General features: G+C 47.0%; 1 protein-coding gene across 5 annotated transcripts; it reads left to right on the top strand.

Moving 5' to 3' along the window:
• Positions 1–1,708: 1,708 nt before the first annotated feature.
• On the top strand, positions 1,709–10,550 carry ENTPD4 (ectonucleoside triphosphate diphosphohydrolase 4). Of its 5 annotated transcripts, none has more exons than XM_040538246.1 (13): positions 1,709–1,803; positions 2,731–2,849; positions 3,123–3,320; positions 3,759–3,964; positions 4,483–4,633; positions 4,720–4,823; positions 5,432–5,491; positions 5,751–5,905; positions 7,417–7,583; positions 7,804–8,128; positions 8,679–8,764; positions 8,997–9,158; positions 9,441–10,550. In XM_040538246.1, the coding sequence occupies exons 2-13, from the start codon at positions 2,842–2,844 to the stop codon at positions 9,667–9,669; spliced, it is 1,851 nt and encodes a 616-aa protein (XP_040394180.1). In that variant the 5' UTR covers positions 1,709–1,803; positions 2,731–2,841; the 3' UTR covers positions 9,670–10,550. The 5 variants fall into 5 exon arrangements, with proteins under 5 accessions (XP_040394180.1, XP_040394183.1, XP_040394179.1 ...); XM_040538249.1 differs by having other exon boundaries at positions 1,733–1,803; positions 5,751–5,881; XM_040538245.1 differs by lacking the exon at positions 1,709–1,803 and adding an exon at positions 2,159–2,635.
• The last annotated feature ends 2,962 nt before the right edge of the window (positions 10,551–13,512 follow it).

Raw genomic sequence — 13,512 nt, forward strand, 5'->3', positions numbered from 1 at the left:
GCAAAACCGGTGTGTAAAACTCAGCATGCTTAATCTGGTGTACAAAACCCAGTGTGCAGAACCCGGCGCGCAAAACCCCGTGAACAAAATCCAGCGTGCAAAACCCGGCGTGCAAAATCCGGTGTGCAAAACCCGGCGTGCAAACCCTGGCCTACAGAAGCCATCATGCAAAACCCAGCCCACAAAACCCCGAGGCAGAGCCCAGCACATGGGCTCACCCTGGGGACAGCTCGGGCACTGTTGGCTCTGTGCGGAAAGGGGAAGCAAAACTCAAAGCGCTTTTGAGAAACCAACAAAGCGGCTCGGGAGGCGAAGATGAAAGGCTTTTGTGTGAGCACAGAAAGAGGAAGAGGACCTCGGGGTTGTCTCCTCGCGGTGTGACCGAGGCTTTTAAAGCCTGGGGCTGCCCTGGGTGCGCGCCGTGGAGGCAAAAAGTCTGGGGTGCGACAAGTTGCAACGGGAGAAGGAGTGGAGAAGCCGGAGCTGGGGAATTGCGAGGACAAAATGAAGTTTTTCTGGGGGGGAAATAATCTTCCAGAATAAATGGATTTTAGAGGGCCGACAAGCGGAGCTATTCCCGCAGCCAGGCTCGGGGCTCATCCTGCTCCTGCATTCGGAAGGCGAATTATTTCGGACTGACGAGGGCTTCGTGGTCCTCGTGGGGCGAAGCTGACCTCCCAAAATCGCCCAGCGCCCCGGAGAAGCGGCGTTTAACCCAGCCCTGCTTTATGCAACCTCCTCCAGGCCTCTGCCTGGGCACGCACTGCTCACCAGCGGGGATTTGGGAGTTTTGCTCGCTTGGGTTCACCGGGACGAGCCGGGGCCGGGGCAGACGTGCGTCTGAAGCCATTTTTCAGCATCACGCTTTGCCCTGACCCAAAGCCCCCGACCCTCCCCATGGCATTACTGGGGCCACCAGCCCATTTCGGTCGCGTGTTTGAACTCCCCAAGGGATCGGGGAGCACAAGGCGTGCTGCCACTCGGTGGCAGCACCCAGCACGGCTTACATTTGGCCAAAATTCATCGGTTTTTGGAGGAGAAAGGAATTGGGGAAGAACTCCACTTCCCATCGCTTTGCCCAACCTGGGCTCTGGGGGGGGTGACGATGCTCCGGTGCCACCCTGGCTGAAGGGGAGCGCTGCCACCGAGGTGTCGGTGTGGTGACAATTCGGGGAACACCCCCAGGACTTTATGAGGGGCAAACTGAGCGGAACTGGGGCTCGTTTGGGTCAGATTTATTTAATTTTTGCCTGTAAATCCGTACAGGTTTGGTGCAGCTGGCCCCACAGCACCGCGCCTCACGGTGGCTAAGCAGATATTCGCGTGCTTACACGCGTGTCATTACGGGTATGCCCGTGGCGCCCGCCTGCTCAGCGCGGCGCGGTCATTAAGCCCCGTAATTGCAATTAGCGAGCGGCCCCCGCCTGGGTCCTAACGCCCGCCCGCGCTCCCTCCACGGCCGAGGCCACGCCCCCAGCGCCGAGGCCACGCCCCCAGTACCGAGACCACACCCCCGGCCTTGAGACCACGCCCCCAACACCGAGACCACGCCCCTGGCACAGAGACCACGCCCCCACCCGCGGCACCCTTCGCCCGCCGCCACGCCCCCTCACTACAGCCACGCCCAGCCCTAAGCCACGCCCCTCCCCTCTTAAGCCACGCCCCAACATTCCCACGCCCCCCTATAAATCCCTCCCCGCGCTACCTTCCCCCCCGGTGCCACGTGTGCGCGTGCTTACGTCACGTCCGGCGGCGCCTCCCGGAAGTGGCGCTGGGGTCCGTTGCTAGGCGGCGAACGCGGAGGTGCGGGGCCGGGGCCGGGTCTGAGCCCGGGGGGGGCAGCGACGGCCGCTGGGGGGGCCCCGGGCGGGGAACGGCGGCTGCTGAGCCCCGGGGGGAGGCTCCGGCCTCTGGGGGTGCCGTTGGGGGCGAGCGGGGAGGGGGCGAGGCCGGGCCGGGGCTCCCTGGGGGCGGCCGGGGGGGGTTTGTGGGGCCGGGCCTGGGGTGTGAGGGCTGCGGAGGGGGGGGGGGGGATGGGGGCGTCCGGGGTCGTGTGGAGGCGGTGGGGGGTTAAAAATGGGTGTGAGGGGGTTGGGGGAGGGGAGGCGGTTCTCCTCAGGGAGTGGGGGTGCCCAGGGGGTGGTGGGCCAGGTGGTCTTGGGGGGTTTCTCCGACTTTAATGGTTTTAGGATCTGCAGCCACAGATCCCCAGCCGCCTGAGCTGAGCCGGGGGCGGCCCAGCTGCAGGCAGGGGCGGCTGGCACAGGCTGCATCCCTTCAGGCGTTATCTGCAGGGATGGGCAGTGCTCAGCCAGTGTCGGCGTCCAGCTGTCCTCATGATGCAAGGTTTTCCCTACGTCCAGGTGGAATCTGTTGTGTTTGGGTTTGTGCCTCTCGTCACTGGGTGTCACCGAGGAGAGCGCTTCCCTCTTCTTTACATCCTTCAGTGAGATATTTGTAGGTGTGAGCGAGAGCTCTTCCCTCCACGCAGAACAATCCCAATTCTTTTGGCCTTTCCTCGTATGAAAGATGCTTCAGTGCCTGATTTTGTCTTTGTGGCCTTTCGCTGGGCTTGCTCCAGTTCATCCGGATGTGTCTCGTCCTGGGGAGCTCAAAATGGGGCTCCCCACTCTCGGTGGGGCCTCACAGAGGGATCGCCTCCCTCGACCTGCAGTGCTCTTTGTCACCGTGTCCGGACGATCACCTGTCTCTCGCTGCTCTTTATTTCAGGCCCAGGAGAGCGATGGCTCTGAGAGTGATTGTGCCGTGTCAGTCGGAGGTGACCGGCTGATGTTGGAACGCCAGCTGCTCGCTGCCCGCTGGTCCTGCTCCTAGCCCGAGATGGGGAGGTAAGGATCCTCAAGGAACTGTCCAATTCTGGCGTCGTTTGAGCGAGGGACGGGGAACCTGATTATGAATTCATGGCTAACGATGAATTCAGAGGTGGGAGTGTGGAAATGGAGTCTAGACTGAAGTCAGAGCATGAGCAAAACTGAGCTAGCACATAACGAAGGAAGAAGGTCTCTGATAAATGTTTGTCCTTGGCTCATTTCAGAATGCTCTACGCCCCTTTTTGGTAACAAAGCCTGTCTTTAAAGCAGATTATCCTCTCTGTATCTTAGGATCAGCATCTCGTGTTTGCTTCCTGCTTCTTGGCACTTCAGTATCTCCCCCGTGGGGTGTCCGCGCGTGCTCAACACGACGTTGCGGCAGATCGTCGTGATCGGGATACTCGCTGCCGCTGTCTCCTTGCTGTACTACTCGCTGGTTGTCATCCGCAACAAGTACGGGCGTGCGTCCAGGGACAAAAGATTCCACAGGTGAGAGCTGAAAAGGCCCTCGGAGAGGGGAATAAAATGTGGTTTTGGCGTGAAAAACAAGGCACTGGCAGGAAGTGTGAATAAAATAAACGAATCGGGAAAATTAGTAAAAATTTGTTTTATTAATGAAACTTTCCCTCTCCATTTCTTTCAATTTATCAGCAATTCAGCTTTCTAATAACTTCTTTTAAAGTTTTTGTAGCAGGGTAGGAAAACTACAGGTGCAAGAATGTTGAGGGAGACTTTTTTTCTGGAGGTTACTTCTGGTATTTATTCTGGGAGTTTGATTATTATGGGTAGCACGTCGCTTTCCTTCAGCACGCTACTGAAAGCTGTGATTCTTGTGATGGAAACTGTTGTCCTGTTTGGAGTCTGATGCTGAGAGAGGCTTCCATATGGAGCTCGGTTGCCAGGTGGTAACGCCAAGTTTTCTTCTAGATATCTTGCCCGGGTAACCGACACCGAAGCTACAGACACAAACAACCCCAATCTGAATTATGGAATCGTTGTGGACTGTGGCAGCAGCGGCTCTAGGATTTTTGTGTATTGCTGGCCGAGACACAACGGTAACCCCCACGACCTGCTGGACATAAAACAGATGAGGGACAAGAACAGAAAACCGGTGGTTATGAAAATTAAACCAGGTACCGGAAAGAAATTATTTTGCCGTGTGATTTTTCTAGATAGCTGTCTGTCCAACCTTTGTTTTTTCAAGCCCTATATTTAAAATGTCTGGGTAAAGGATGCTTGGAAGTTGTCAGCGTGGCGCTCCTTCGGATTTCTTTGGGTTTGCTTTGTAGACAGCTTTGTCCATCTTTAGAGCTTGAAACGTAACACTGACAGGCAGGAGGGGGAGGTTTCTCTGCTTACTGAGACAGTTGTCAGTTAACTCGGCTCTGATTATTTAGTGAATAAGTAATCTGCTTTCTCTAAAGCTATCTGAACCAATTATTTAAATAGGTGATATAGCCAGCACAGGCTTTTGTTTAATGTTTAGAGGATGGTTAAGTGTTAGCTTAATTATTCATCTCTTATGTCTGTAGTTGATTTCCTGGGTTTGGTTTTGGTTTGTTTCTGCTCTGCGTTGGTTAGCAAGATTTCCCAGACAGGAAATACCCAAAGCTTGAGTTGCTTCACTTTCGTATTTATCTGTTTTCGCTAGGTATTTCGGAGTTTGCCAACTCTCCTGAGAAGGTCAGTGATTACATTTCTCCACTTCTGAGCTTTGCTGCTGAACACGTGCCCCGTGCAAAACACAAAGAGACTCCTCTTTATATTCTGTGCACTGCAGGAATGAGGATTCTGCCAGAAAGGTTATTGGCTGTCTTATTTTTAGTGTTTAGAATAGCGAGCTCGGTGTCTTTGGCTATTTTTAACTGCTCAAAATGGAATTTTGCAGCCAGCAGAAGGCAATACTTGAAGATCTGCTCACGGATATTCCTGTGCACTTTGATTTTCTGTTTTCGGACTCGCACGCAGAGGTTATTTCAGGGAAGCAGGAAGGTAGGTTAATGTTGGAAAAATAATTATAATCTTTGAAACATTTATTACTTTCTGGGTACAGCTTGAACAATTTTTTATTTATTTACGGCTTTTTAAAATTCTGGTTCAGTTGTGAGACCTTATTCCTCAGTGGCAACAGATGGAGTGTGGAGATAATCATCTGCTGTGATCTAGCTTGTCTAAATGTTTTCTAATTAGCAGTGAAAATAACTCATCTGTGCTTAGCAAGGATTTTAGTCAATTTTCTCACCCTTTAGAGAGGGGGGGATCAGGATAAGGCACGACATTCTTGATGAGGAGTGGGAAAAATGGTTTCTAAAGGAGCAGTGTTTGGTTGTGATCGGCTTGCTAGAGGCTTAAAATCATTTTAAAAGCTAAGGTGCTTTTTTATGGAATTTAGACATCAAATTGTGTTTGATATATTGAATTGGGATTTTTGTCCGAATCTTGACTTGGAAAAGAAGGCAGAATAATGTGTCAGGAATGTGTAACGTTTAAATATTTTATTATAGAAAATATGAGCAGAGACATAACTCATATGCAAAAAAAATCCTCTTTGTTTTTAAGTTATTCCTGAAATGTCCCAATATGTTTTCTTATGCATGTAGGAGTGTATGCGTGGATTGGCATCAACTTTGTTCTTGGAAGATTTGAACATACAGATGATGGTAAGTATCTTAACTGTGAATTTAACTTGGATTTTAGGAAGGATTTAAGTACGTTGCTGTGCTTTCACTGTTGATGGTGTGTTTTTAGATAAAGATTTTAGTGAATAGGATACGGGCAGATGCTGGTATTTGTTTAACTCGTAGGTGAAAGTTCAATGATCTGCATTGCTACAAAATAAAAATCGCTACAGGTAGTGCAGTGCTGCTTTAGGCCCATCCTGGTTGTATTTTTCAATGGTTTTTTCATTCTTTTATCCAGAGGATGAAGCCATCGTGGAGGTGCACGTCCCAGGCAGCGAAAACAAAGAGGCTATCTTCCGTAAGAGGACAGTGGGTATTCTTGACATGGGCGGAGTGTCGACTCAGATAGCATACGAAGTCCCTAAAACTGTAAGCTTTGCCTCTTCAGAGCAGGTTATTATCTGTGCAACTTTCTTCTTTTCATTTCGGTTTATTTTAATGCATTTTCGTTCTTCTGTTTTCTTTGTTTTGAGTCCTATTCTTCATTACATCACATCCAAAACAAAGGCAAGAGAAGATGGCAAAAATGAGCCCTTCATCAGCTAAGCAACTCATTTGCATTTTTGTCACTTTTAAGTTTAATTGCATTCTTTGTGTGTGCGTGTGTGTTCATACAATTTTAAATCTGTGTTATATTTATGGGACTCTGTTCTAGAGACCTAAGGTTTGTTTGTTTGTAAGAACTTGTGAGAGATGTGTCTTTTTTTCCTTCATAAGTTGGCTTGGTAGAAACTGAAGAAGCAGGGCATGAGGCTAACAGTGTGCAGTTTGTTGAAATGTTCCCTGCATCCTCAGCACAAGTCATCTGTTGTAGGAAGCAAATTTCTTTGTTGAAAGTCCTAAAGGGAATGTCACTTGCTCTAATTGCAGCATACTGAGTTCTAGGGTAGCTTCTGAATTTTTAAAATTAGATAACCACCCATTAACATCACTTAGAAATTATCTAAAGTCAGAATAGCATAAAAGCCCCGTGGTTTGATTCTCAGTGCACTGTCGTGATGAGGTGTGTGTATATTTTATATTATATATGTGTATTTTAAACCAAATTATGGTTTTTCATTATTACAGGTTTTAGTAACTACACTGCCCTTCAGACAGGTGGTGTAACAAATAGCTTGGACTATTAAAAGAGTGGGCATTCAGATTCAGAGCAGATTGCCCTGAATTTTTATTCTATTGATTTCAATATTTTATTGAAATAAAAGTTGCAGCTAATTGATGATGCCTGTTTTATGTCTTTATCTGAGCGTAAACCAATACAAAGTAGGTGTTGTGGCTGGGGAACCTGTTCAGGTTCCTAAGCAAAGAAAGGACAACAACTGGCTGTGGTGCTTAGGGTCTCACTGCTGTTTCTCATTTATAACATCTGTTGGAAACCCTGCAATGTTGTTCTACTTATCTAAGCATGTTCTACATGAAGCGCTTCTGCTACACATCCCTTAAATATTTGAGAAGTTACTGCAAGTGACTGATGTGTGGTATGTGGAGAGAGCTGAGTGACTGACAGAGTTTCCTGGAAAGCGTGAAAACTTCCAAATTGGAAAATGAAGAACAGCTCTGCTGGGCAGACCATAAATCTAGGCAGCCTAGCAATTAATAGCATGGGGACTCGGTCAGAAGTAGTATCGTTGAGGTTCCTAGCCGTAGCACGTCCTTTTCCATGGGAAAAGGTACTTCAGTGTCCATAGTAGCAGTTCTTTAAGTATCAATAGCATCCAGTGTGGTTGTCTGCAAGTAACGTGCTTACCTATCAAACCGAAGGTAACGTGGACCTATAAAAAGCAGAATAGATGTGTAAGGATTGATGTTTAAAGATATCAAGTGCACCTTGTTTTTCAAAGAGCTAGTATTCGGGTTCTGGTTCGTGCTGTTTACCCCTAATCGTAGTGCTTGTGCTCCTACAGGAGGAAGTTGCCAAAAACTTGCTTGCAGAATTCAACTTGGGCTGTGATGCTCATCAAACGGAGCACGTGTATAGAGTCTATGTCGCAACGTTCCTTGGCTTTGGAGGGAATGCAGCACGCCAGAGATACGAAGACAGCCTATTTACCAGCACGGTACTTAAGAACAGGTAACTAGCCTCAATTCCTTGGCGATATGGCTTCTGTAACCCCGAACTTAAATATATTTAGTAAAGTATCCCGATATAAAGCGTAATTTCTAGTGAGCTATGTGGAACGCTGAAGTTTCTTTAAGTGAGGATGCTGTTTTGTTTTGATGCTGTTGTAATTTGGAGCTTGGTGGTTCTGAGCTGCAGTTGTTACTGTGTTTGTGTTGGTTTTTTTAACCAGACTGCTGGGCAAAGAGACTGGCATGACTTCTGATGCACCGTACTTAGATCCTTGCCTGCCCCTGGATGCTCAGGATGAGATTCATCAAAACGGACAGATAATGTATTTGCGGGGAACAGGAGACTTTAATCTGTGTCGTGAAATTATTCAGCCGTTCATGAACAAGACTAACGAAACGCAGACATCTCTTAATGGTGTCTATCAGCCTGCTGTGCACTTTCAGAACAGTGAATTCTATGGCTTCTCAGAGTTCTATTACTGCACTGAGGACGTGTTGCGCATGGGAGGAGATTACAATGCTGCTAAATTTACTAAAGCTGCAAAGGTGAAGTATTCTTCAGAGAAACTCTAGTTTGAAACAGCTAGCCTGTAAAAGCACTAGGATGCAGGGAGGCCCAGTTCCAGAACAACTGTTGATACTGGCGGAGTCCATGCTGCTTCCACCTCCTGCTTCTATTTAGGAACATCTTAGAATTCCTTTCTCTTTTGTTTTATGTATTCTGTACCAGTTCCCCAGATGTTAATCCTAACAGGGATCAGCCTGTTGGGGACAGTAATACCACGGTGTAAACTCGAGGAACGTGACCCGCTTTGTCAGAGCCGTAAGAACAGGCTTCACCTCCAAGTGTATGACTAAACAATCTAAGTCCCACTGCGTATTAATTTTACCACAGACGCCGAGTACGGGTCAAAATGGTTTTGTACAAAATACTGTGAAATTTGTGGTCAGGCTTAATAGCAATGCAAAGGAAACTGTTATCTTTGAGTTTTCTAGCCTTTGGTATTTACAGAACATCTTATCTAGTGGCATTTTTATCTTTTCAAGGCAGAAGCAATGTTTATATCTTTCTTTTTTTTTTTTCCCTTTCTTTAAGGATTATTGTGCCACTAAGTGGTCTGTCCTGCGGGAACGTTTTGACCGTGGTCTTTATGCATCACATGCTGATCTCCACAGATTGAAGTAAGTATTCGTGTTTGTACAGCAAATTCATTCAGGCAGAGTTGCCAGGGAGCGGTCATGTCCAAATGGTCCATTTAATGAAATCATTGGAAGTGTGAATATAACCTTAAATATTGCATCAGCCGTAGAAGTTACTGATAGTCCCATGTCTAAGTGTGCTCCCTAGTCCTTTGGGACTCTGTAACTGCCAAAAAAAAATAAATGCCTGACTAGATGACCCTCTTTTTTGTAGGTACCAGTGTTTTAAGTCTGCGTGGATGTATGAAGTATTTCACAGTGGCTTCTCTTTTCCTGTGAGCTACAACAGTTTGAAAACAGCCCTGCAGGTGTACGATAAGGAGGTGCAGTGGACGTTGGGAGCCATTCTTTACCGAACGCGGTTTTTACCTCTAAGGTACCCCTTGTTTTCTCAAATGTCTGGAAACAGTTTTTTTGGATGGAAGGGAAGAGTTTTCATGAGGGAAGGTACAGTGATAGCAAAGCAGCTGACAGATAGGGGGAGACAAGATGCCGCTTCTAGTGCATCATATAGAACCTGAGTATGTGTTTCAGGTAGCTCAAGTAATGCTTGATAAAGCCTGTTTTACTAAAATGGGTTCTGTTTTCTTTGGTAACATAATTTGGAGGCAAGGCTTGGTTTACAATTTATGTCTGTTCTCTCTCCGATTCTTTTCAGAGACATCCAGCAAGAAAACTTTCGTGGAAGTCACTCCCACTGGAGGAGCTTCTCCTTTGTTTACAATCACTATTTGTTTTTTGTCTGTTTTCTGATCGTGCTGCTCTCCATCCTGCTTTACCTGCTAAGGCTCAGACGGATCCACAGGCGAATGCTGCGTAATAGCTCGTCTACTTCCCTATGGATCGAGGAAGGCCTCCCACCACAGAAGATCTCAGGAGCCTTATGAGATGCTGTGATGGAGAGCTTTTATTGGACTTCCTACACAAAAAGCCATTTTTGCCTCAGGGTTTCTCCTTTTTGTCCCTTTAAATCATTGAAGAAGAAGATTGGCCGGAGCGTGGAGTTCAGCTAGGCTTCGGAAATACGGGGAAATGGGGGTCAATTTGGCTTAGTCTCATTAGACAGTATCTGCCAAAAATTACCTATTTTTTTTAATATTGCACTTTTGTGTGTAATGGGGTGAGTAAAGACTCGATGCCAGTAAGTGAGAGGCAGCAACTTAAGCTGTGTGGTAAGAGAAGAGAGTGAGTGTGAGTTCTCATCCTGTGGGTGGGACTGTGAAATGCCGTTAGCTAGGATGAATGAGCTTTATTTTTCTTTTCCAGATTCCAGGATCGATATTGCTAGACTTCTCAGTTCTGGATCTCCTCAGTCAAAGAAAAGGAAGTGCAGGGTTTTCAAAAGCAGTTAGAAAACTTCTTAGATCAGCTTCCCTCATTTTATATTGTGGAATAAGTACTGTGATGGAGAAGAAAAATCTATTGCACCCAATGCTGTACTTCCACAGAACTACTTAAACCAGTTTTATTTGTGACAGTTATCTGATATCGCAAATATCTGTCCCTTTTATCTAGGAAGCTGTATCTCCATAGTTGCAAACCTCACTACTTTTTAATCTTTTATTTCTGTTTCATTCAGAGATTGCCCTGAAACTCCAGCAAGGTGAAGAGAACTGGAATATGCCTCGGCTTGTTTCCGCTAGAGTAGACATGCACAGTGTCTTTTTTGTTTTCGAGTACTCTGAACTGTTAATTTATATTCTATTTAAAGCTGTTAATTTTACTTGAAAGTAAATTTGTCCATGATTAAAAGTGGGATTTATATGAACGTCTGGTGTATGGATTTTTTTATTGCGCAGTATAAATCACTTCTGTTCTCATGAACAGAAAAATCTGAATTTTGTTTTATATTCTGCTGTTTTTTTTGAGCTGTTTTCTTTTTTTCCTGAGTGAATGCACAGGCTGCACGCCTCTCACTTCTGGTGTCTGAAACTGTAGCACAAACTTCTTGCACTCCTAGGCTGATAATTGTTATCAGACAACTGACAGTGTTGATTGTTACAGAGCCTCTACTTCCTCTTTCTGAGATGCTTAAAACTGAGTACAGAGCCTCTAATTGTGTGCTTAGATAAAGCAGTTCCCCTTTGGACAAGGATTGACGTTAGTGGTAAAGTGGAGAGGAAGTGTCAGGGTGTGACTTGGCACTATCCAGGCAGATGCCAAGCGTCTTTTAGCAGAAGAGATGGAGCGTTTCAAATACAGAATGCAGAACAACAAAATACTTCTGAAAAATCATAAAAACATAAACCACTTGAGGAAAACATTTTGGATCCAAACAAGATTTCCTCTGAGGCGGAATGACACCAATGCCTGTGATGGGTCAATTTGTCATAATGCCAATCACTGACCATCACTTTCACAGCTTGTTTTTTTCCTTCCACTAAATTTTCTCTCCCGTTGCTTTTTGGATTTATATTTTCATGCGTGCGGGTTTTCTGCCGCATAACATCTCTATGGCTGTAATGTTAGCTAAAAGATTGGTGGGGAATTGGCTGAGATTCTTTTAAACCCTGACTCCCAGCAGTTACAACCATGACCATCCACAGTTTCATGGACTGACAGGAGTGCGGCAAGCATCGGATGTGGCATGGGGGCTCTATTTACTCCCTGCAAGGCTGGAGTTAATCCATTGATCTCCCACAGGTGCAGGGGGCATAGTGAGAGGCAGCTGAGTTAATGAGTTAATCAATTTTCCAAAGGGCACCCAGGGGAAAGCTGTTTCACTCATCAGAAGCAAGGGCATATAAGGACTGGGAGAACATAGGGCTAAGGAAAAACAGACTTTGCTGTGCTTTGGTGCTCTTCAGCGCTGCTACTGCTTATTTGAGGCATTCTAGCCTCAAAATGAAAGGTTTTAGCGCTGCTGGAGAAGGGCTGTTCTCTACCCCGAGAAGATGCAGTAGAAACGTGGTAGGCTGGTGGGGAGGGGAGCAAAGTGGGAAGAATGGTTTGCAGAGAAACTGCCTGGTCCCTTCAGATTGATTTAGCAGTGGTCCACTGGTAGATTGCTGTTGCTGGGAGAGGGGTGAGTGCGTTGGGAGGATTTTCAGCATTCTTAGGATGCAAAGGTGTAAACGTATCGATTGTCCTTGGTCTGTACCTCCAGGAGTAGAGCACCAATGACTTTGAACCTCTGGCATTTGCTTCTTGCAGGAGCTGGTTTTAAAGCCGTAACTGGGATGTGCTTGGATTTGGGGAATGGAAATAAGTAGGGCTCGTCCTGTGGATGTGTATTTCAGAAGAGAGACTATTAAATACTGCTTTGAGTACCAGCCTGGCCATCAGGGCATGCGTAGGGGACCAAACGGTGGTAAGTACTGGACAGTTTCTATATGTACAAGCTTCTGGCGTGGTCAGGGAGTGTGTCAGTGCGAGGAGGTGATGAGAGCACCCTGCAGGTCACCCTGCTCCTATAGCCTCGCTGCTTCTGTGTCCGGGAGGCGATGGGACGGGCTGCGGGGTAGGACTGGCGAGCGGTCTGCTCCTCGGGGGCATTGCCTTTGAGGTGCTCCTTGCTGATTAACGGCTAACGAGGCTTTGGCAGCCCAGTGCATGGCATGAAGGGACGGGGCACCTAGATCTGCTGTGTTCGTGCTCGTGCATCATCCTCCTGCAGAAAACAGAGCAAGATTTCAGCACACGGACAGCGTGAGGCCCTTCCCACCAGGGTTCTGCGTGAGTTCGCTGCGCGTTCGTGTTTGCAATATCGAGGCTGACAGATGTGCGGGTGCCTTTAATTGCTTTAAGAACTTAAAGCCCAACAGGCACGGGGAGGAGGCGCAGACTTTCAAAAGTGATCAGCGAAGTGCCAAACCTAAACGCCTGGATCTACCAGGCTGCTGTGCTTTTTGGCGCTTGAATTACCCTGGGACAAGTAGCTGCAAATTCAGTTCTTACCTTCTTTGGAAATCTGGCTGTCTTGTCCCAGTACTTAGAATTAGTGTGTGTTATGTGGATTTTATGCTGTTTTTTGTTGTTGTTGTTATTGTGTTTTTTCATATTTTTTTTCTGATCATCTGTAGGGATTTGATGGGGCAGGGACTCTGGAAGAGGATGAAGGTTGCTGTGTATTTGGGACATCTCCTGAGAAGGAGACTAAACCCACCTTATTCTTGCATCTCTTTTTGCAGCTCCAGATTATTTAGGAAAAAAAAGAAGTGAGCCTTTCCAACCCACCCTACCCCCTGGACAAGCCTTCTCCCAAGGGACTACACTAAACAACAGCACGAGGGGAAACGTGATTCCTTTGAGAGACTTAGGTACTGAGTGAAAACAGGTATTGCTGTTCCTGGGCTCGGATTCCTAAGTCCCAATGGCAGTGTTTATCTGTTTGTGTCCGTTTCTGCATTAACATGCTTTGTTTTCTTTCTCCTGCTGCTTCTGTTCGCCTTGTCCTTTCTCCAGGTCCATTAAGGACAGGTAAGGCATGCAGAAAAGCACAAAGGAGAGGCAAGGGCACTGCTCTCTGACCTTCCCCGGTGACCTGGAATGGACCAGAGAGTGACACCGAAGCTTTTGGCTTCACGGCCTCTTAAACGTATCATTCATCTTTTTGTTGCTTTGTTTTTGTGTATGGGAAATGTCCAAACACAGGGCCAAGCGTGGCCCCTAATGGAAGAAATGGTTGGGAGACGTTGGTAATGGTGGAGATGGAGAGCCTGGGGACGGGGAGAGGCACAGAGCTCCTCCAGGAACGCCAGCCCTACCAAGGTAACCCTACAACATGTGAA

Source organism: Cygnus olor, chromosome 27, assembly GCF_009769625.2.
Source record: "Cygnus olor isolate bCygOlo1 chromosome 27, bCygOlo1.pri.v2, whole genome shotgun sequence".
Taxonomy (NCBI): Eukaryota; Metazoa; Chordata; class Aves; order Anseriformes; family Anatidae; genus Cygnus; species Cygnus olor.